The following is a 24,387-nucleotide window of genomic DNA, read 5'->3' as shown; positions in this document are numbered from 1 at the left end:
GCTGACATGGTCAATGCTTTTTAAAAAAAAGTGGGGTGGGGGGTGGGATGTAGGCATCACTGCCATTTACCTAAGGTTCTATTATCGTCACAAAGGAACAAAACACACACACAAAATTAGACACAATTCTTTCATACCTGCTTAAAACTATGTTTGTATTCTTTGCAAGCAGTTTCTACTGTAAACTTCGTACTGAAAATATTACAAAGTTTTGCACCATAACCATTACGACCACCTGTAAGAACAATAAAATGTGAAAGGTTTAATGAAAAGGATTTTAGGAATTTTGTTAACTTACCCACCATGTGGCAGGTCTGTTGCAAATAGTTCCACTTACTGCATTATCTTAACAATCACCAATTGAATATTTCAGAGTATATTTAGATTTTTTTTATTTAAAGAAAAATACAATTAAGACATAGCACATATAGTAATAAAATTAACATGCATTTTGTAGATTCATTAACTTCATCACAATTTAAAATTCAAAAACAATTAAGCTTGTTGACTCCTATAATCAAGTAAATCTATGTGAGTATGAAATCTGAGCTTTCTATCAGTTACTTCTCGATTACAAAATTTTAATCTACATATCTTCCTAAAGCCTTGGTTTCATTTTTTGTTTTTGTTTTTGTATTTGTTTTTGTTTTGTTTTGTTTTTTTAAGCCTTGGTTTTGAAAAATAAATAAAAACCACTGGCCCCCTTAAGCAATGGAATAAGTGGGAAAACATTTGATTTTGATCACAGTACTTCGATTCTATTTCTAAAACCTAGATTTGCATTCTTGACCCTTGTAAAAAAAAAAAAACAGTTTAGAAGTAATTTGATACCATAAGACATGGTGCTTATGTAATAAGAAATTCACATGTATAGGAATCCTATATCTCACTTTCATCAGTACTCTAATTCAAAACTCCAACTATCAGCCAAGTTAGAGTTCTAGGAATTGTAGCATAATCCCATGTACTATCAATTAAGCTTTTAAAATGTCTATGTCAGACTATAATCAAGATATTACTTACACATGATAGTTTTTTTAATAGATACTATTCTGAAAAGAATTTTCTCACAATAAAGCTACACAGGTTTCCTTTGTAATATCTTGTATAGGAATAGTTAAATTTTATGTTAGAAGCATAAAAAATTCAATAAAAAAATCTGATCAGCCATTTAGACATTACCTGTTACTTTTTTCTCATCATCATCATAGTTACTGGATGTTAAAAGCTGTCCAAAAATTAATGCAGGAACATAAACTTTCTCTACTTTGTGTTCTACTACTGGAATGCCTTTCCCATTATTCCAAATGCTTATAATGTTAGATTCACTGTAAATAAACAAGCAGAGTTTAGAGCTTAAAATGACTTAACAGTCTATTAATTTCCATAAAAAGTAAAGTAATCCAGAATAAACATGAATAATTATAAGCAAAACTCCAAACATTCCTAATTGGCCAGCACTCATTCTTCAAGAAAATACTTGCTGAGAATACATACTTCTACCTGAATCATAACTCAAAATAGGACCACTAAGCACTACAGGTAACTGAAAAATTTCTCAGGAAAAGAAACTCTTCTCAACCTCCCAAAAACTAGGAAAGCAGTGAAGCTTTTACAAAATCAGCTCCAGATTCTGTTTTCTCTTCATATACATGAGCCAGGAACCTCTGCTTCCTTCTACCAGTATACCACCTGTAAACCACAAGCTTTGTAGAGTCAGCTGCCATTCCCATTTTCATTTCCTACCTAACCATTACTACACTACAAATGGAAAACAACAAACAGTGTGAAATGTATTCCATTCTCACCCTAAATATTATAGGGTTGTTTACATTGTGGCAATCACTGTCATAAATTAATTTTAATGGTTTTTAAATATGTAGATACCTATTTTAAGTTTTCCTATCACAAAGCCATCCATTTAAACCCTGAATGGTATGCAGTAGAGGCTCCTATAGCTAACTGTAACTTTACAGAGGCAATAGTCCTAATGGAAAATCTTGCCTATTCAATCATTTCGAGTAGTATATACTACAATGCCTTTACCCATTTAAACGCCAAATTTGCAAAGAAACACAGCTTCATAACCAACACTTAGAATTGACCTAAAAAGCTACCATTTGACAATTTGATCTATAATCATTCTTAGATATACAGTTTCACTCACACATATACACCTTAACCTTTGAAGAATTATTAGAAGTAGTTATTACAATTAAAGTTTGTTATAAGAGACAAAATTAAAACTATATATTCAGGGAAAAATCAACTAATTAAAACAGGAAAGGAGGGAAGGAGAGAGGAAGGGAAACTAACATAATTTTTAGCATATCTTCTCTCTCTAAATCAGCAACCAACTTTTCTTTCCCTCATTGTACAATACAGGTTCAGCTCTTCAAATGCCCTGGGCTCAAATTTTGATAGCATTTTTTAAAAGATTTTATTTATTTATTCATGGAAGACACACACACAGAGAAAGAGAGAGAGAGAGAGAGAGAGAGAGAGAGAGGCAGAGACACAGGCAGAGGGAGAAGCAGGCTCCATGTAAGGAGCCCGAAGCGGGAACTCGATCCCAGGTGTCCAGGATCACTCCCTGGGCAGAAGGTAGCGCTAAACCACTGAGCCACTGGGGCTGTCCTTGATAGCATTTTTTTTTTTTTTAAGATTTTATTTACTTATTCACAAACGACACGGAGAGAGAGGCAGAGACACAGGCAGAGAGCCAGGAGAAACAGGCTCCATGCAGGAAGCCCTGTGCGGGACTCAACCCTGGGACTCCAAGGGATCATGCCTGAGCCAAAGGCAGACGCTCAACCACTGAGCCACCTAGGCATCCCTTGACAGCATTCTTTTTTAAGTTTGTTTTTTTACTTATTTAATAGAGAGAAAGACCATGAGCAAGGGGAGCAGCAGACAGAGGGAGAAGCAGGACCCTGCGATCACAACCTGAGCAGAAGGCAGACACTCAATTAACTGAGTCACCCAGGCACCCATTTTTTAATTCAGATCTCCTGGTCATTCTCTAGAGTCCTTAGTCATCAAGACTTACTTGTTTGTCCTTAAATACATTTCTTTCTTAAATTTTTTTTTTCTTAGATACATTTCTTATCAGTATTCAATCCTTTCTTCATTCCAAATGCCAATATACAAGTCTAAAATGATATCACCTGAAATATTGTTAGGTCAAGCTTAAAAGTCCTCTATTGCACTTTCACAGTCCATTATCCAGATCCTTAATTACAGTCAAACTTAATTGCCACTATTTGGCAACATGTACCCTGCTTTTTCTTCAAGTCAGTTTATTACTTGTCCTGAATCTTCATTCCCAGTTCTTCCATTTCTTTGTTTATTGGTTTTTCCCTTGCCTTAAGGTCTTTTTATTCTTTTGTCTAGCCAAAATTTACCCTAACTTTGAGAGTCAGTTTTATGACTTCAGTTCTCCATTAAGCCTTTTACCCAGTCTATAACAATGTTTCCCAACCCTCCTTATATACCAAGACTAGATGATTAGATTATCTCACTTATGAGTAAACATACTCTACAGAATACACAGATGAATGTAACAGTTTCAAATTGCCTACTGCACTTCTACTTGTGCCTCCTATCTCCAGAGGTAAAAACAGTGGGCCCTAGAAACAAGGACCAGATACTGCTTTCTTAGACTTTCAAATAGTTTTTAGCTTAGGCTCAAAATTAATAGAGAAGAATCCTGAAGGAAATAAAGAAAGGCAATGAATGGAAAATTACACATCTTAAACATCTCAGAATGATACAAAAGCCAATATACTCATGAGTAAACCTTTAAAAAATTTTTCATCCACTGTAGCATATCATATATGGTACTATAATTAAGATGGGAATTTTGTAAACTCATTAGCTTTATGTTTTTTTAAAAAATAAGGCTTGACATCTACATTCAGTAAGTCTCTATGAGTATGAAATTTGAACTATCAAAGTCCTCTATTGAAAAATTTCAATCTCTATCACTTCCAAGATCTGGTATTTAGTTCTGTAAGCTCTAAACAGTGCTTCAGAGTTCTATTCTTTTCTTTGCTCCATCAATAATCTTCACAAAAATATTAGGAAAAAGAATACTTTTGAATAAGCTACAAATAAAGTTTCAAAATAACTAAAGCAAAAAAAGAAACTTGGAAAGCAATCTAAATATCTAATATTCATCAACTGTTAAGAGGTTAAATTATGATATATTAAGAGGTTAAACTATGATCTAGTGACATAATAAAATAATAGTTAAAAAGATTTAAGCAGATTTTTCTTTATTTAAGCAGATCTATATAAGTTAATAAGAAAGGCTGTCCACAATGTCAGATAAAAATAGAAAAAGTATATAATCCCACTTTTTAAAAAATAAAACTGTATCTGTATACATATTTCAATATGAATGTGTACTATTTTTTAAAGCTACAGATTTAAGAGTTTTAACCGTAAGCAAGAATACTTAAACTAGAGGGATAATTAGAACTCTGGTTAATGTGCTTTCCACATTGGGTTTTGTTTTTAAAACTTTTTATTTATTTGAGAGAGAGTAAGCAAGAGAGAGAGAATGGGCATGCACACACAGAGTACAAGCCAGAGGGAGGACAAGAGGATCAGATCGCTGGCTGAGCAGGGAGCCCGATGTGGGACTCAACCCGATGTGGGACTTAACCCCAGGACCCTGGGATCATGACCTGAGCCAAAAGCAGATGCTTAACCAACTAAGCCACCCAGGCACCCTTCACATTTGTTTTTAATCAGACAGATGCCAGCAAATACTAAACATCATATTGTATTATTTAATGAGTTTTAAGCTCCTTTGTAAAAAGTTGCTTCAAATTCTCTAATTTTTTAAAAGACCTGTCCAAATTCTGCATGGTACCCCTTGCTAATATTCTTATGCCTTTTACAACCATGGCTATTATTTAAATTTTACCCTTATGCTGAAAAAGAAAGAATAAGAGGCAAGTTGTGCTGTCTAGCCTCCACACTTAATCCATTAATTATCAAAATTTAACCTTTTACACAGAGTTCATGTACTCTCATGCACAAAGAAAACTTTTGCTATACAAAATGTTAGAAAAAATGAAACTCAGAGGATATAAAAAATGGACAGCAGAAAAAAAGCTGGGCCAATGAAATAAACAGCAAAATAGCATGTTTTCCCATTTCAATTTTGCTTTTAAATTTTAACTTCTTAATAAGAAATCTAAAATTACAGCTCTGAAATAAAATTCATTTTTATAACAACAGCATTAGTTCAGTATTATACATAGTAAAAGAAAAATAAGGAATCAGTTTGTGAAAGGAAATTCACAAAAGACAAAATGTTATGGTTAAAATTCGGAAATACAATATAAATAAATAATAAAATATAAGGATTAGCAACATCTCCCAAAATGCTTGTCTACTGCCAATTTTAAATATATATTTTAATATTTTAAACATATATTAAAATATACAATATATATTTCAATTAAAAGCAGGAGAAAGATTCAATAGTCTCTCATTAATGATTTATAAACAAAAAAAGTAAAATTCACACCTTCTTCCTTGGAAGTAGCTACGAATTTTTGTCTCACAGTGGAAAAAAAAGAACTTTCTAGCAGAAGTAAATAACAGAGATAAATAAAAAAAAAAAAACTAGTATCTGATTGTCGTTAAAAACCATATAAATTTAGTTATAACCTACGCCACTGTTATGTCCATACAAAAATGTTGATTAAAAAGGTAGAAAGAACTCACTAAAGTGTTATACAGAATTACTCTGTCCAGAACCTATAATGAATTTAAAGGCAAAGCACACCACCAAGAGCCACTATTCAGTCTACAGAGTTGTTTTATAATAGCTCACTTTGTTATGATGGGATTCTATGTAAGCTGTTTATGTCCATGCTGTTGGATTAATATGGCCAAAATTATTAAGATAAAAAGAACCAACTGTTACTGTAACATGTTCATCAAGAATGTATTTGAGAGCCCCTCCTTCCTTAGTTTTTAGTCAGAATCTTTCCATTACGAATTTTAAAAAGCTTAAAGATATCTAACATTCAACATCCATTACTACTAACCAGCTATCTCTCCTAAAGCATAATAAATGATACTGTTTTTAACTGACAATTTCCTAAATACAGAAAAGGAATCTTGAAGCTAAAATGTCCTTAAAACTATTTTAAGCTTCTGCATATATTACAATTTATAAGTGTCTTATGCACCTTACCACATAAATCCTCAAGAATGTATTCATTATCGAAAGGATCCAAATGGGGAAAAAAGAAAAAGAAAAATCTAGAATTTCAACAGTGTAGTTATGTGGTAATATTTTAATATAAGATATGGTTAATTCATGTTATAAGCAAATATGTTATATTTTCATATATAAATATATACTTAACCATACCATCTAAAATTAGATTAGTAACAGTGAGACTATACCTGAATTGGTTGAATTTTCATGTTAAAGAAAATTCTTAACATCATTCTAAATTACTAATAAAATTATAAATGTAAATGTGATAGTTTACAAAAGGCATTCCATTGAAAACAGAATAAATAGAACAGTAATATTTCTAACTTAAAACGGTATTATTTTCACTTGCCTTCAGCTCTCCAAAACAAATCATCATAGGGAGATCTAATTAGCTGAACACCTGGTATATATTCTAAAATACCAGCAGTTCCTAATTTACAAATAATGTTATAAATAATGGAAAAGCCCAAATATTGCCCATAACAAATAAATGTAACCCACAATATAACTGGAATACTACTAGCAATAGCACTTAGCCTTGACTCCCAAAGCAAAGACAAGTAGAAAAGATTTAGTGACCACTCTATCACCTGCAACAATACCCACAATATCAAAGAGAGAAAAAAATGGGTTTCCAAGTGCTCCGATAGGGAAGTACTTTGGTGGAAAAGATCATGAATTACAGAAAAAAACTATAAAAGTATAGTATATTCTGGCTAAAAGAGGCAAAAATAACAAGATCTCAAGCAACAGGGAAACTTTAGGAGTACTAATTATATACAGTATTCATAAGTTGGGGACTATCAGAATAAAACAACTTAGCATAAAAAATTAAACTTGAAATATACTTACGGATCAATAGAAACTTTAATACAGGTCATATTCTTATCCCTCTGTTTATTGTCAGCTGCATTAACTACAAATTAAATATTTTGATGAGTAATAAAGTTATATAAATAAATATACAACTGCATGTGCATCCCTACTTAATATAAACACTCACATATGGTAATAGTTAATGAAATTATTACTACTAACTGCCAATAAAAATTTTATTTTCTAAATAATATTCTTAAATTTTAAATCACACTAAATTACTGCTATTTCCTTTACTACAAAATGGGGGTAGGGGAAGGGTAGATTTTGTGATATATAAAAATAAAAACAAACATCTGCAGGTTGCAACCCCCTAATCCAGGTTAGATCTAAAAGAAAAAAAAAATTGAGTTTAATTATATTTTATCTTTGGTAACAACTACTTTCTCTTGATTTCCTTCAAAAAACTAGTGGTTTTATATACAAGTTGAGCTAAAATCAGTTATTTTTAAGTTAGAAAGGCAAAATCTTCAGCATTTTAGAAATCAAAATTTTAAATTCTATGCACATAATTGATAACATACTTGCATACATTAACCACTGCTGTGCTTAGACACATGACTACACAAATTTGAACACAAGCTAGCTGTCAAATTCAACTTCAATCACAGAAAACATATGTTCCTGATAAACACTATGTAACATAAAAATAAAATCAAGTGGACAGCTGGGAAGCAAGAGTAAAAAGTATAAAATACAAGTAACCAGTTTTACTCCTCTACCCTTTCCCCAAAGAGTGACCAGAACAAGCTCAGAAAGACATACAACCCAGGTGTCTAGGAAATTTCAAGTGGCACTAATGAGGTAGCAGAATCCAGAGTCTCTAGAAAGTGCTTGGCTAAAAATACTACCAAAGTGCAAGCATTCTCTAGGAATCAATTAAGCATCCACACTTCATTTTGATTTCATTTATCATGTCATTTGGAAAAAACAGAGATCATTCAGAACAATGGTTGTTATAAGTGGCTGCCCAACAGAAATTTCTGATTTGTTGATAAAAAACACAATTTTACATGTCTCACAGCAAACTCACCAAATCTACAAAGATCAAGCGCTGTAATCTCTATTTTTAACATGCCCCCCCAGGTGACTGGTATGTATGCAACCTTCAGATAACTACACATCCAAGATTACAAACCAACTGGACTTCTGATCAAATACAATACATATATTTTGCAGATAAACACAAAGATATGATGTGCACAGATATGAAAATATTATACTGACAAAATTTCCTGAAGAACATTTATATTCAGCACAGAAGCCAAAGATATGCCCTTAAAATGTATACTGTAAGTCTGGCTTTATATACACATTGATATATACACACACACACACACACACACACACACACACACGTATCAATGGACACAGAGGAGTTAAATCTTAAGCAAGTACTCACCCAAAATTTCATCAAAGATCTTGTATAAACCTGGCACAAAGGTAACCTCTCTGCAATTCATTCCTACATCTTCATCATATACCCACATTAGCTGCATTATAAGAAAAATTCAAAAGGACTTATGGGGTAAAAAAGCATTTAACATCAGTTTTGCAAATTATAAACCCACATCTGTCATTTCCTCTGTAAATACTTAGATCTTCAAAGTAGAAAAACAGCTGAGTGAAGTAAGTCAATCGGAGAAGGACAAAGATTATATGTTCTCATTCATTTGGGGAATATAAATAATAGTGAAAGGGAATATAAGGGAAGGGAGAAGAAATGTGTGGGAAATATCAGAAAGGGAGACAGAACATAAAGACTGCTAACTCTGGGAAACGAACTAGGGGTGGTAGAAGGGGAGGAAGGCGGGGGGTGGGAGTGAATGGGTGACGGGCACTGGGGGTTATTCTGTATGTTGGTAAATTGAACACCAATAAAAAATAAATTAAAAAAAAAAAACCAAAGTAGAAAAACATATACCATTTTAGTGGCACTCAACCTCACTATATTCATATTCAATTTAAATAACTTCAAAATTGAGAAATCATTTTGTATTGAGTCTATATTCTTACTTATACACTATAATTGTTTAAAACTATATTTAAATAAAATAGAAAAATACAAAAATATTTTATATTTACTTTACACTTTTACTTCATTCTTTATATTTTTCTATAAGGCTCACAGAGTAAAATAATATGAACATAGCCATGACTTTGGAGCCAGAGACCTAGCTTTGAATCTCAGCTCTTAGCAGTTAAGGGATGTGAGCAAGTTATTTAAATTTATTTAAACTTCGGTTTCCTCATCTATAAAATAGGGATAATAGTACCTACTTTCCAAAATTGTTAGAATTGGACAAGATAATATAGGTAAGTCAAGTCCACAGTAAGCATCAAATAGTCATCACTGTATATGTACACATTCTAGGATTGGAAGCAAACCACAGCATAAACTTAAGGACTTTTAAAATAAAAGTTCACACACTACCATCTTCCTCTATACTTAACTCTGATAGCTTCTATCTCCTAGTTTTTTATCTTTAGCAAAAACTAAAGGCATTTCTACCTCTCTTAGATCTCTTACCCTACTTTGCTTATGAGCATCAAGCCATGAAATCATGTACTTCTAAAGCATACAATCACAAAAATTTTATTAAAAAGTAAATATAGATACGTATCTTCTAATCTCAAAATTTAACAAATAATTACCTGTGTCAATGGTTCCACTGACCCAATGTATGTATCAGGACGAAGGAGAATATGTTCAAGTTGTGTCTTTTTCTGATATACTCTCTCCACAGACAACTTCTTTGAAGAATCATTTTTGTTTGCAGTTTCTGATTCTTCTTTTTTGGCAGCATTGTTCTGATCAAAAAGAGTCTAAAATTAACCAAAAAATCAAATTTAAATAACCTACCAGAGGTTAAACTAAAATGCAAATGGACACATGTCACAGGTTTTCTTTTTTTCTTTTTTAAATTTTTTTATTTATTTATGATAGTCACAGAGAGAGAGAGAGAGAGAGAGAGAGAGAGGCAGAGACACAGGCAGAGGGAGAAGCAGGCTCCATGCACCGGGAGCCCGACGTGGGATTCGATCCCGGGTCTCCAGGATCGCGCCCTGGGCCAAAGGCAGGCGCTAAACCGCTGTGCCACCCAGGGATCCCCCACAGGTTTTCTTTTTAATGACAAAATGACCTCTTAGGCTGATTTTTCAGTGTTGAAGAAACAGAGGTCCATTTATTGACAGTCCAGTTCTTTTTATAGTACAGTGTAAAACTATTGTTTTGACTAAGCCCAAAAAGTAGGTATACATAATCACTAGAATAGCTAGAAATGCCTACATCTGTTCAATCCAGAAATATAAAAATTTCCCAATTATGTAAGTTACCAAGTTAATTTTTATAGTCTTCAAAACTTTCCAAGGAATATGAGTTCTGGTCAGGTTATAGGTTCACAATAACTAAACCTGGATACCTGCAGAAATCCTCAAATCTACGTTTCAGTTCCCTGCCATTAAACTACTGATGATTTAGTCAAGAGAGTGGGCAAAAGTAACCTATGCAAAACAGTAAACAATGTAGTTAAAATACTGATATGGCAGGGCAGCCTGGGTGGTTCAGTGGTTTAGCGCCACCTTAGGCACAGGGCGTGATCCTAGAGACCCGGGATCAGGTCCCACGTCGGGCTCCCTACATGAAGCCTGCTTCTCCCTCTGCTTATGTCTCTGCCTCTCTCTCTGGGTCTCTCATGAATAAATAAATAAAATATTTAAAAATTAAAAAATAAAAATATATACTGATATGGCTGGTAATACTAAGCATGGTTTATGAAATCTCAAATTTCACACTTTTATAGGTCATGCCAATAATTCCTTATAAATCATTGCTAGATGCTCCATTACTGAGGCACTCGCTAATTCCAGTTTCTGTGCCAGTTTCAAGTAAATAGAGGTTAGTGATCTTAATTCTAATCATTCCTATGTAGATAAGAATTGCAAACTCAAATTCCCAAGGTTTAGAGATTTCTTAATGACAGAAAACACACCTCTCTCCTTCTGGAATTCCTTGATGTTGACAAATAAGACATCCCACTAAAAGAAAGGTATTATAGTGGCATACTTTTTCACAAAAAATAATTCACATATAAGACACAATGAAAATTGAGATATCTTCACAAGTTTTTGAACTTTAGTAGAAATAAAGCAGTCAGAAGACAATGGAAGAGATTTTATGAATTTGAACAAGCAACAAACCACTTCAATTCAGGTCATATACATAGCCATATCATTATATTTAATGTTCATACTTGAAAAAAGTCAGTAAAAAAAAAAAAAAAAAAGAAAAAAGTCAGTATACCTAATCTACATTTAAACAACGTATATTTAAAAATCAAATACATAACCTCTAAGCAGTCTAAACCAGAACTGTAATGTACAAACACTATGGAAATTCAAACATTAATCATAATCTTCCAGTGCCATAAATTTTACATAAAATTAATGAAACTTAATAAAATTACAAAATAAAAAATAAAATTGCAAAATAAAGTATTATAAATAACTCATTTTCTGTATTTTTAATTATATTCTTATATATTCTTTCATTTATAAGGTTACCTATTAACACTGCTCTGAGTTAATTAAAAATAGCTCTGAACAAAAGAGTTTTATAAAATCTTCATAGACTATTTCTCTCAAGTAGATGATGAACTAGCCAAAAATACATTGCATTTTAAAAATACCAGTCTCCAAATTTCTAATCATGTTCCTTGCTTTTCATGAGATAGCTGATTAACTTACCGAAACAAATCCAAAGTTAAAAACATAACTGTGTATAATATAATAGGTCCTCAGAATAGCTAGTAAGGACTAAGATCACATTCTTAGAAAGTGTTTAAAGACAATAAATGCTATGGAATCAAAGAGAGGTAACTTCTTACCATTAATTTAGAACTGTTTGCAATCAATGGCACAAAGGTCAGGAACTTACAGTAACCATGCAATAAAGGCTTTCTGATCCCAGGCTACGATTCCAAATCCCAGAACAAAGAAAATATCTTTAAGATTAGACTTAACCAGAGACTCACAGCCACCTAATTGGGGCTTCCACATTTGACCCAGATGAGTTATATACTTAACTAAAAGGGCACACAAGTATGGAAAATAAGGATAAAGTCCTTCATCACTCCTTTTTCAAGAATTTACAACTTTTCCTATATCCCCTCACTACCAATCACTTCTTCCTCCCTCCCTTTAACCTAACAGATAGACCCCTATCAAGTTCAAAAGTTGTCATGCTTGCTAGCATAATGTCTCAAAATTCAAAGAACAAGTAAAATGTACTTGGCTTTGTCAGATTACTATTTATAATTTTCTCTAGGAATAATATATGTCAAAAATAAGTTTGGCAATACTTAAAATATTTAATGTCAAAATATTTTTTCCTAAATATATGACAGGTATTAAGTAAAAAAGGTACCATTCTATTTAAAGTAATGAAAAGCATTAAGGAACACACATTATTTATAGAATGTCATAATAAAACAGATGTTTTGAGATTTTGTCAATATTTTAAGTCAACTCTCATTTATATTAAATAATTTCTAAAACTCACATATAAACTTTTAAACCTGGATATTAAGTAAATATTTTTAGTTACTTTTATCAAAACTTATTTGTGTTGACTATATAAACTTCTATTGCTATAACTTTTATGTAAAAACGTTATGTAATCAAGTATTTTTAAATTAGTAGCTTATTAAAAATATACTCTTTAGTGAACAAAATTACAAGAGTATAAAAATGAGCCCATTTTCATCAAAAAAAGATTATACACGTAGGAAAAAATATAAAATATACTCAACAGAATATCAATCATTAAATTATCTGTGAGAAGTAGAAATAGAAGTTATTTTCATTTTCTTTTCTGATACACATTTTCTAGTTTTCTACAATGAGCATATATGGATATATTTTAAGATCGTGTTAATCCATGTATGTGAAAATGTCATTACGCTGGAATAAAACTAAAGGGTTGGTTTTTTTTTTTTTTCCTAGTGGCACTGCTAATAACCTACTTACTACTTCTGTAGTCCCAACTTTCTCACTAGAATCTAGCCAAAAAGGTAATTGAAACCAAAATAAACAGATAAGACTGGCGAGTTTGGCAGAGCAGAAAACAGAAAATAACACATTGTCTTTTACTTTCCCATTCTCAATAAATGGTAGTTTGCACTGCTCACTGGCTCACTAGCAGCAAAGAGAAAAAGGAAGTTCTCTCCTGAGAAGTCTGTAAGTTTTTCTCACAGAAACCTGAAATAATGATCTCTTTTAGCTCCTCTTTATTAGCAGAAAGTTGCTCCCTGAATAATGTCCAGACCATGAAAAATCAAAATCTGCTGATGAAGGGACAGACAGCAACTACTCTGCCCCCCTCAAAGGGATATCTCATCCCTAGAATAGGTATGAATATAAACACCTTCGGCCTGAGAACTAAGTAAAATGAGAAAAATCTATTGATCATCTTCCCTCCAGCTCTTACTACCACAGAAAGAAAGAGAAAGAAAGAAAGAAAGAAAGAAAGAAAGAAAGAAAGAAAGAAAGAAAGAAAGAAAGAAAGATCATCCCTAGTAGTTCTTCAGTTTTAACACCGTTACTAATAATATTCAGAGAAAAGAGATCATAAAATTAGCTTGAACACAAACAGATCAGCAAACTCCCATCTACACATTTATAAAAGTATTCTCAATCCCACAAATAATAAAGGAGACTGATATATATCTGATACTTGCAGGCTAAAAGAATAATGCTTATTTGGGGTGGGGAGGGGTGTTAAACTTTCCATATTTGTGTCAGTATATTAAGGTTTTCATTCACAACTCACTTGGTTTACTTGTAAATCCACCAGTTTTCCCAGTGAATCTTTTGTGTGATTAACAATATTTGAGAAGCTGAAAAATTCTTGAATTATTATCATCTCCTCATCCTCATGTTTAATTGAGGCAGGTATACATTGGCATAGAGGTTTGATTTTTAAATTTTTGTTGTTGTTGCTGTCTTACTAGTTTTTTTTGCTTTTCAAGTCCTTGTTTCACTAATTTTTTAATGTTTAAGTTTTTTAATTACACTCATTTTAAACACTTTTGATTCATAATAATAATCTAACCTTTTATTATGTTTATAGTAGCAAAATATCTTGTACAACAGTGACTATTCCACGTTAAATAAAAATTCACAGTATGCCCTTAAAAATAACCAATTACCAAAAAACATTCTAAATAAACTTTAAGGTTTGATAAAAATTAAAAATGTACAATTTAAGTTTATTTGTAATTTATTTCACTGCCTAAATTTATGTGGATGAAATACCAAGCTATTTATAGTAGTAAATAATTCCAGCATCTAATAACAGAATAGAAGAAATCAGAGCAACATTTTCATAAAGACAATGAAAATGTAAAGAAACCCCTGTATGAAAATATCCTCTGCAAATCTAAAAACATCTTAATTCTAGTCTTTGTGGTTTATACATATGATGCCATAACTGACTTTTTCTGAAGTTCAAAAGAGGGTTGCCAAATTAAACAAGGCATTGTTCAGAATTTTTAAATTATAACAAAACATCAAAATAATACATAAAATCTATACTAAAATATCAATCTATTTTATAACACTTTTGCAATGTTGCTAACTCCTAGTGAAAGAATACAGATCTAATACTTATCTCAGACTCAACCTTTATCAAGAACATTCCTCAATCATAAGAAAAATACTGCACTAAAATAAATTTATTTAAACTCAATTTGCCAACATATAACACCCAGTTTTAATCACATCACATGCCCTCCTTAATGCCTGTCACTCAGTTACCCTATCCCCCCACCCACCTCCTCTTCTTTGTTTGTTTTAAAACAAATTTTTATTTCAGAATGAGTATGTACCAAGATCATTCTGTTAAGGAAAAAAAAAAAAGATTCTTCCATACACAGAGTTGTCACGTGAGACATAGCAATTTGGGGCAATCACCCAGTTCCTGTTTTTCTGTGAGAGAATGAATTGCTGCCAAAGAGGGGAAAGGAGATGGTTTGCCAGTTGGTGCTAAAAAGGAACTGAGCCATTCATTCACATAATCGGCACAGAAATTTCACCATCACCAAGCCAACAAGAGTGGCACTAGCAAAACCTTGGCAACAAGCCTTTTCTCCTATCTTCTATAAATGACCCCCTCAGACTTCACATTACCCTTTTGTTTTATCTCCTCCCCTTCCTTTCTCCCTCAAACCCACCATGCTTTGATGTTCCTTTCACTCATATTTCATCTATGTAACAATAGAGAGGGCCATGTATCTATCTACCATTAATGAAAACAAAACCAACACTTTGCCTTCCATCTATGCTCTTCAAGAAATGCCCTCCCAAACCAAGGAACAAGGAAAAAGACAGAAGGTGAGGGATACTTAAGATCATAAGGAATGTTTAAACATCCACCGTGAAAATAAAAAATACACTTTCCCTAAATGGCATCCAAATTGAAAAGGAAGAAATAAAATTGTCACTGTTTGCAGATGATATAGTATATACAGAAAAACCTAAGGACTCCACCAAAAAAACGATTAAAACAAATCCAATAAAGTTGCAGAATACAAAACCAATACACATAACTCTGTTGTTTCTGTACAATAACAACTACCAGAAAGAGGAATTGGCAATCCCATGTACAACTGAATCAAAAAGAATACTTAGTAATAAATTCAACCAGGGAAGTAAAAGACCTGAACACTGAAAACTAAGACACTAATGAAAGAAACGGAAGACACAAATAATAGACATTCCATGCTCATGAACTGGAATAATTAACATTGTTTAAAAGTCCCTACTACAGGGGAGCCTGTGTGGCTCAGTTGGTTGAGTGTCCCATGCTTGATTTTGGCTCAGATCATGATCTCAGGGTCATGAGATCCAGCCCTGCAACAGACTCTACGCTGAGCACAGAGCCTACTTAACATTCTCTTCTTCTCCCTCTACCCCTTGCCACTCTCATTCTGTCTTAAAAAAATAAAAATAAAAAGGGGATCCCTGGGTGGCGCAGCGGTTTGGCACCTGCCTTTGGCCCAGGGCGCGATCCTGGAGACCCGGGATCAAATCCCACGTCGGGCTCCCGGTGCATGGAGCCTGCTTCTCCCTCTGCCTATGTCTCTGACTCTCTCTCTCTCTCTCTCTCTCTCTCTCTCTCTCTCACTCTCACTCTCTGTGTGTGTGTGTGACTATCATAAATAAATAAAAATTAAAAAAAAATAAATAAAAATAAAAAAATATAAAAAGTAAAAAATAAAAGTCCCTATCCCTATCAAAATTGCAACAGCCTTTTTTATAGAAATAAAACAATCTTAAAATTTGTATAGAATCACAAAAGTCCTCAAATAGCCAAAGCAATCTTGAGAAAGAAGAAAAGAGAGGCATCCCAGTCACCAGTTTCAAACTATATTAAAAGCCATACTAATCAAAACAGTATGGTACTGGCAGGAAAACAGACACAAAGACAAATGGAACAGAATAGAGAGCCCATAAATAAACCCACACATACGTGGTCAATTAATTTATGACAAAAGAGCCAATAATATAAAATGGGGAAAGGACAGTCTCTTCAATAAATAAAGGACAGTCATATGCATGAACAAAATTGGACCCCTATCTTATCCATACACAAAAACAACTCAAAATGAATTATAGACTTGAATATAAGCTCTTTGGTGTGGGTCTTGACAATGATATTTTTTTTTTTTTTGAAGCTGACACAAAAAGTAAAGGCAACAAAAGCAAAAATAAGTGAAACTACATCACACTAAAAAGCTTCTGCACTGCAAAGGAAACCATGAGCAAAATGAAAAGGCAACCTACTGAATAGGAAAAAATATTTACAAATGATAAATCTAATAAGGGGTTAATATCCAAAACATATAAAGAACTCTCACAACTGAATAGCAAGAAAAAAAATAAATTAAAAAATGGGAAAAGGCTCTGAATAAACATTTTTCCAAAGAAGATATATAGATGTCCAACAGACACATGAAAAGACATGCAACATCACTAATCAATCATGAGGGAAATGCAAATCAAAACCACTATAAGATACTACTTCACACCTGTCAGGATGGCTATTATCAAAAAGACAAGAAACAACAAGTGTTGACAGGAAAATGGAAAAAGGGGACTCCTCATGCACTGTTGGTAGGAATATAAATTGGTGCAGCCACTATGGAAAACAATATGGAGTTTCCTCAAAAAAATTACAAACAGAATTAACATATGATCCAGAAATTCTATTTCTGGGTATTTATCCAAAGAAAACAAAAACATTAACTTGGAAAGATATATGCACCCCCATATTCATTGCATCATTATTTACAAGAGCCAAGACACACAAGCACTGATAAATAGATAAAAAAAAAATGTAGCACACAGAGGAATATCATAAAAAAAGAAGGAACTTTTTCCATTTGCAACAACATGAGTGAATTTTGAGACCATTATGCTACATGAAATATGTCAGAGAGAGAAAGACAAATACTGTATGATCTTATATGTAGAATCTAAAGACAAAAACAAAACCCTTGAATTTGGGGCTAGAGGCAACAACATGGTTGAAGGTGACCAATGGGTACAAACTTCCAGTTAAAAAATAAGAAAGTCCTGTGAATGTAACGTACAGCATGGTGACTATAGTTAATAATACTGCATTGTATATTTAGAAGTTGCTAAGAGAGTAAATAAAAGTCCCCATGACAAGAAAAAAATTGTAACTGTGTGGTGACAGATGTTCACTTATTGTAATTTCACAATATTAAAAAAAAAAACCTTTCTGTGAGACAAAAGATATGAAAATTCTTTTCAATTTATTTGAAGAAAAATACATGCAAATATACCCATCTGAGAGCTTATTATGTTGCAGCATCATGGGAATTATATGGACAATCTCAATCAATTCTCATAAGAGCTCCATGAAGTAGGCACTGTTGCCATGATTTCCTTTCTACAATGAGGAAATAGAACTCTGAAGAAGTGGTTCCCCAAAGCTAACAAAGTTAGTACTTAAAGAAGCTGAATTAGGAACCCACAGGATCTGATTTTATATAGCTCATTATCTTAAAAAAGCATTGTTACACAGATACATACATTCTGAAAAGGAAATGTATTTCCTAGCTTTCTCTGTAAAAAGAAAGGTTAATACAAAAATATACAAGTATATCCCAGAAGGCTTTTTTAATCTTGTCACATCAGGGTATAAAAGATGAGTGGTATTAAAAAAAAAAAAAAAAGATTTATTTATTTGAGAGACCAAGAGCAAGGGTGGTGCGTAGGAGACAGAAAGGTACGAGACAGGCAGAAAGAATCTCCACCAGACTCCACACTAAGGGTAGAACCCTGAAGAGGGTTGGATCTTATGACCCAGAGGTTATCACCTGAGCCGAAACCAAGAGTCAGTCACTTAAATTACTGAGCTATCCAGGCACCCCAAGGTTTTTTGGTTTTCAATGTTTTTTTAAAGTGGGGAGCCGTATAAATCATGATTAAGAAGATAAATCTGGTTTCAATCCCACCTCTGCTTTAGCCAGGTAATTAACAGTTTGTTACCTAATCTCTAAACCTGTTTTCTTTTCTGCAAATGAAAATAATTCTGATCTCAAAAAGGAGGTCTAAAGGAGGTTCTATTTTTAAAAACTATGAAAAGAGGCTTATTTTTTTAAAGTACTTAGTAAAATGCAACTACTGACACCTAAGAAATTAACATCTAAAACTACAAGTAAACACTCCCATTCAGAAAAGTTAGCACCAAATATAATTAGTTTCTAAGTACTGCTATTATGTTACTTGAGAACGTTGCCTAAAGAACATTGCTACCTGACCACTTGTCTTAATAATGACTTTTTGTGGTTCTTTGGTCCTAGGATCCAGCCCTTGATAAGCCTGCAAGGGGCTATGAGCTGAATAGGGAGTCCGCCTGAGGATTCTCTCTCCCTTTGCCCCTATGCCTCTCTGTCTCTCAAATGAATAAATAAACCTTTAAAAAAAATAATGATGATGATGGACTTTTCAGGAAGTTAGCATGTCAACTGTCCAATTTGTTAAAATAACTGAGGTTGGATTATGAATCCAGCTCTTTGCTAAACTGTATAAAAGATACAAATAGGTATAATACATGGTCCTTAGCTTTAGTTTATAATCTAATAGTTTTTTTTTTTATTTTTTTTTAATTTTTATTTATTTATGATAGTCACAGAGAGAGAGAGAGAGAGGCAGAGACACAGGCAGAGGGAGAAGCAGGCTCCATGCACCGGGAGCCTGACGTGGGATTCGATCCCAGGTCTCCAGGATCGCGCCCTGGGCCAAAGGCAGGCGCTAAACCACTGCGCCACCCAGGGATCCCTATAATCTAATTGTTAAGACTAAATTATCATGCATGAAAGTTACATAAAAAGAAATTTATGTTTTCTGATCCATAGGGGTAACAGAAAAAAATGAGTGAAAACTGGAGGATAAAAGTTTGGTGAGACTCTGAGCTAGCTTTGAAGAGTAATTAACATTTACACTTATAAAGAGAAGAGAAAGAGGCATTCCTGATGGAAGGTAAGCATGTATAGCAACATGACAAAAACCACGATGTTCAGGGGACAGTGAAGAGATAAATTTAACTATGATGACTATACAAAATAAATTTCAACTGAGACATAAGAGAACTGGCTTGAAAGTCTGGTTGAGGAGTTCAGACTTGCAACAATAAGCCACTAAAGCAAGGTTCTTAATATAAATCTTTAAATATCTAAATGTACAATGATGGTTTGAATTAGACATATAGGGGATCCCGGAGTGGCTCAGAGGTTTAGGACCTGCCTTTGGCCCAGGGCGTGATCCTGGAGTCCCGGGATCGAGTCCCGCATTGGGCTCCCTGCATGGGGCCTGCTTCTCCCTCTGCCTGTGTCTCTGCCTCTCTCTCTCTCTGTCTCTGTCTCTCATGGATAAATAAATGAAATCTTTAAAAAATAGATAAATAAAAAATAAAGAGAAGGGGCAAGGTGGGTGATCTTGAATTGGTAATCGGTGAGACTTGATAAATGGAGAAAAGGCTCCTTATATTATTCTAGCCACCACTTTTTTATATGCTTACTGTTTTTAATTATAATATAGTTTAATCTACCAAATTAGAGTATTCAAGAAAAAAGATCAATATTCACATAGTAATTAACTATCTTCTAATATTTCCACAGAAGTGTTACCAATCACCTAAAAATTATAAATGGCTTAATGAAATAAGACTACAGGGTCTACTAATCAAAGCTTTACAAACTAAAAGTTAATTCAAGAAACTGCTTGGTTCAGGAAGCCTTCATAGCTGTTGTCAATGTTAACTCAAAATAGTTTGCTATATTTATGTTTTCCACTTCTTTTCTAATTTTAAAAAATCTGCTTAAGACCCTGCAAATAAAACACAAACATTAAAAGGAGAAGTTAATGTCAATCTTAAACCACTTTGCCTTGTGGGTTTAGGTATTAAAATGTAAACTTTCATGCAGTGACGATGTTAATACTACATGCTGGCAAGCATCCCAACAGAAGTTAATACTAGCAACACATGGCATTACCCATCCCCCTCCCAAAAGAACACTATCAGGGACTAATTCCATTTTTATTTCTTCCTGTTACCCACAAGCAGGTGGCAACATTACACCAGTTTCATTCAACAAAGCAGGCAAAGTTACCCCTCTGCAGAAATAGATGACCACTGAAACAAATCCCTGAATTCTTTCAAAGAAATAATTTGCTTTCACCCTGATTTAAAAGCACCTCATGTAAGAGCCACTTCATTATTCTGAGTGTACATTTCTTGAACTTCACCACCACCAACAAAAAATATTTACCAAGTCCAGCACTGGCTACATGTGTTATCTCATTTAATTCTCAATGCAACCTTATTTTACAGGTGAGAAAATAGGCTTTGAAAGGTTAGATCTTTTGCAATATGTGTTGGAGAAAGGATCAGAATCTACATCAATCTGACATCGAAGTCCATGCTCACTTCACTATATTGCCTCTCATAAAATTAGTCTATGATCAATGATGTAAATCATGGACATAAAGATGCTCATATACCCTGACAAATTTAAAGCAAGCATCAAATCTTAAAGCAGACTTATGGAGTGATTATATTTTAATAAACTTTGAATTCAACACGCAGATATAATCTGTAAATATTAAGTGATTTTTACTTTATTTTACTGTATTTCCCATATTTGTCTTATAATGAAAAAATCTTTACTAAATAAGTCAATTTTATTATCAAATGAATCTGATACTGAATGAGACCATCTAAGTTTCAGGAAATTTTTTACGTAAGTGGTTTCCTACTGAGCTTGAAAAGAAAAAGCAGTCATTTATGTACAAAGTTAAATAACAGTAAATTAAAATATTGCTATCAAATGCCAACCAATTCAATCCTGAAGCAAAATGTTTACCATTACAGAATCAGAGGTCCTCAGAAACTCAAATCAGGCCCCTCACACCTCCAAACAGTGAACGAGAACTTATCTGGCTAACTTAATTTTCAGAAGTTGCTTGATTTTAGTAATGGGGGTAGGGCCACCCATTTTTAAAAAAATGATTATATTTCACTTACGCAACCCCCCCCCTCCCTTCCAGAATGGTCCACATGGACCACCAGTTTATAATGTGGCATTTTATCTATCCTGGCTCTAGTCTGTTCGTACCCCATTAGTGGAGTAACAAACAAAATTCGGAAAATTCAACATGAAGAGCTTGGCAAGTTATTTTGCAAAGCGACTTGACACTCAAACATAAATGGTTAAAATGTTTTCCCGCTATAACATGCTTTTTCTCAAGGAAGTCTGGTTAATTCAGCAGAACTGCTACTCAACTCCCCTAAACCTCGCCCAAGCAAAGAGAAAAGAAAGAATTAGTAATAAAAACGCCAATACGAAAGTTTCCTTGAGTGTTCTTCTGAAAAAGGAAGGATCCATCGAAAGTACCTGTTAAATGTAATGCGTTTTAAAATGTTTCTCCTGGAAACCAAGTACGTCGGCTGAGCTGGGCTTTGTGTGTGTGTGTGTGTGTGTGTGTGTGTGTGTGTGTGTGTAGGAAATGACCCTGCTCTGAACTCTATGCTGAGCAAGTAAAACGCTGGTGAATTATCGATCGGCCGTGGGAATCGGATCTCTCTGGGTCTTCCCTCCTCTACTACTTCCCAGCAGGAACGGAGCGCCGAGGTCCCTTAACTCCAGGACTAAGCATTTCAGTCACCTCTCGGGCACTCTCCACTCGGCCCCCACCCCGCCTCACCTGGGATGCTGACGCAGGTGAACGCTTCTTTTAATAATCCCACCCTGACAGATGGACGACCTGCCGTGTGCTAACTGCTGCGAAACGGCCGTCCGAACGCGCTTTCAATTGAACGAGACTCTGAACCCAAGTGTTAAATTTAATTGCCTTGGACTGATTCCCCCCCCCCCCCCACACACACACACCAAATCCATTCTTTGAGAGGTTAGAGCAGCAGAACTGGGTGCATCTGCATTTACAACACACACACACACACACACACACACACACACACACCCTTGTCTCCGGGATTTTCTTAAGCACATGTAGACCAAAGTGCTGACCCACAGAGCCACACAGGCGTCACGGCGGGTACCCACCGCCTCACGCCCGACTGCCCCGAAGAGTCTGAGAGAGGGCAAAAAACAAAAAACAAAACAAAACAAAACAAAAAGCTGAAGCGAGGGCTTCGCGTCAGGTTCAGGGTTTGTCCCCCTAAGTTTCCAGTGCACGTCACGCTCCCGCAGCCGGAGCCTCCACAGAGGGCAAAGAAAGAAAAGGGGCGGGGAGCGGGGGGTTCTGCGGGCAGGAGCCCCGACGGGCGCCCGTTCCGGACGCCGATTTCCCCCTCGTTTCCCTGCCCCCCCGCCCCCCCCCGGACGGGCCCGCGGACTCCCTCCCCCCCTGCCCCCCCGCGGGCCGGGAACAATGCCTCGGCCGGGCCCCCCGCCCCCCGCCGCCCGCCACTCACCACCCAGGTCAGCGCCCCGTTGCCGCCGGCTCCCGCGCCGCCGCCGCCCGCCTTGGCCATGGCGGGTGCCTCCGCTCACAGGCCCCGAGGCCGCGGCCGCCGCCGCCGCTCCCGCCTCCCTGCCGGCCGCCGGGCCCTCTGCGCCGCACCGACCGCTCCGCCCGCCGTGCTCCTAGCGGCGCCGCCCCCCGCGCCCCATCGCCGAGACCCGGGACGCACGCCCGGCCGAGCCCGCCGAGGAGGCCGCGCCGCCCGGCGCCCTCAAACTCGAGGCGCGGCGGCCGCGTCGCCCGGGCCTAGGCTGCCGCCGAGAAGAGGGGGAGGAGAAGGAAGCGGGAGGCCGGCGGCGGTGAGCGGCGGCGCTTCCTCCTCGCCCGCCCGCCCGCCCGCCCGCGGGCGCCGCAGCAGGCCGGGCCGAGCCGGGGGTGCGCTCGCCGAGCGCCGCCGAGAGCCCCGGGGCGTCCAGACGTGGCGCGGACGCAAAGGCGCCTCGTCCTTCCCTCGCGCTCGGCGAGGCCCGGCCGCCGCCGGGGTCGCCGGAGCCGCCGCCGCCTCCGCCGCCGCCTCCAAGGCCGCCGCCGCCTCCAAGGCCGCCGCCGTCGGCCGCGCCGCACCCCCGGCTTCCTCACATCCACACACCGACAGGGACAATAAACAGAGCCGCCGCCGCCGCGGTCGCCTCCCTCCTGTCCGGCATAACACGGCGCACACACATTCGCACACCGGGGAGGGCGGGCGGGGGGGAGGGCGCGGCGGCCGCCCGCTGTCAGTCAGCGCCTCGGCGCCCAATCGGGGCCCTCTCGCCGCAGCCCCTCGGCCAATCCCAAAATTCCAAGCCCCCGGAGGGGCGGGGCCCGAGGGGGAAACGTCATTGCGGGTAGCAACCGAAGGGAAGACTTGGGGTTTTTTGTTTGTGTGTGTGTGTGTGTGTGTGTGTGTGTGTGGGGTTTGCACTTGAGGGGAGAGCAGGGGCCGCTGTCAGGGGTCCCTTGAGGGCGGCCGAAGGAAAGGGTCGCGTGGGCCTCGGCTCGGTGGTAACCCTCGGAGCGTGCTGTTTACTCTGAGCCCTGCCGGCGAGGCCGAGGCATTTCTCCGCCCGGGGCCGCGGCGGGGGGGCGGGGTGGGGAGGAGGCAGAGAAGGAGGGGTGGCAGGAAGAAGCCGAGGGCAGTCCCAAAGGGAAAGTATTTTTAAAGAGCGGTTGTAAACCGCAGGCAAGACGTTGTCGATCACTGGTGCAAG

The 24,387-nt window shown here is 36.5% G+C and overlaps 1 protein-coding gene across 3 annotated transcripts in view; it reads right to left on the bottom strand.

Annotated features, from left to right (window-relative positions):
- Nucleotides 1-23,302, bottom strand: part of TOP2B (DNA topoisomerase II beta) — a 59,310-nt gene extending 36,008 nt beyond the window's left edge. Inside the window, exons 1-6 of one of the 3 annotated variants that reach the window (XM_025461018.3) lie at nt 23,148-23,302; nt 9,779-9,934; nt 8,526-8,616; nt 7,100-7,163; nt 1,183-1,328; nt 138-235 (exon numbers count right to left, since the gene is read on the bottom strand). In XM_025461018.3, the coding sequence (XP_025316803.1) occupies nt 138-235; nt 1,183-1,328; nt 7,100-7,163; nt 8,526-8,616; nt 9,779-9,934; nt 23,148-23,207 (615 nt within the window). In that variant the 5' untranslated portion in view covers nt 23,208-23,302. Of the gene's footprint in view, nt 1-137; nt 236-1,182; nt 1,329-7,099; nt 7,164-8,525; nt 8,617-9,778; nt 9,950-11,115; nt 11,173-23,147 lie in introns of those variants that run through there. The other 2 variants (XM_025461017.3, XM_025461019.2) reach the window with 2 other exon arrangements.
- Between the last annotated feature and the right edge of the window lie 1,085 nt (nt 23,303-24,387).

This window comes from Canis lupus, chromosome 23, assembly GCF_003254725.2.
Source record: "Canis lupus dingo isolate Sandy chromosome 23, ASM325472v2, whole genome shotgun sequence".
Taxonomy (NCBI): Eukaryota; Metazoa; Chordata; class Mammalia; order Carnivora; family Canidae; genus Canis; species Canis lupus.
This window is presented reverse-complemented; position numbering and strand designations above follow the sequence as displayed.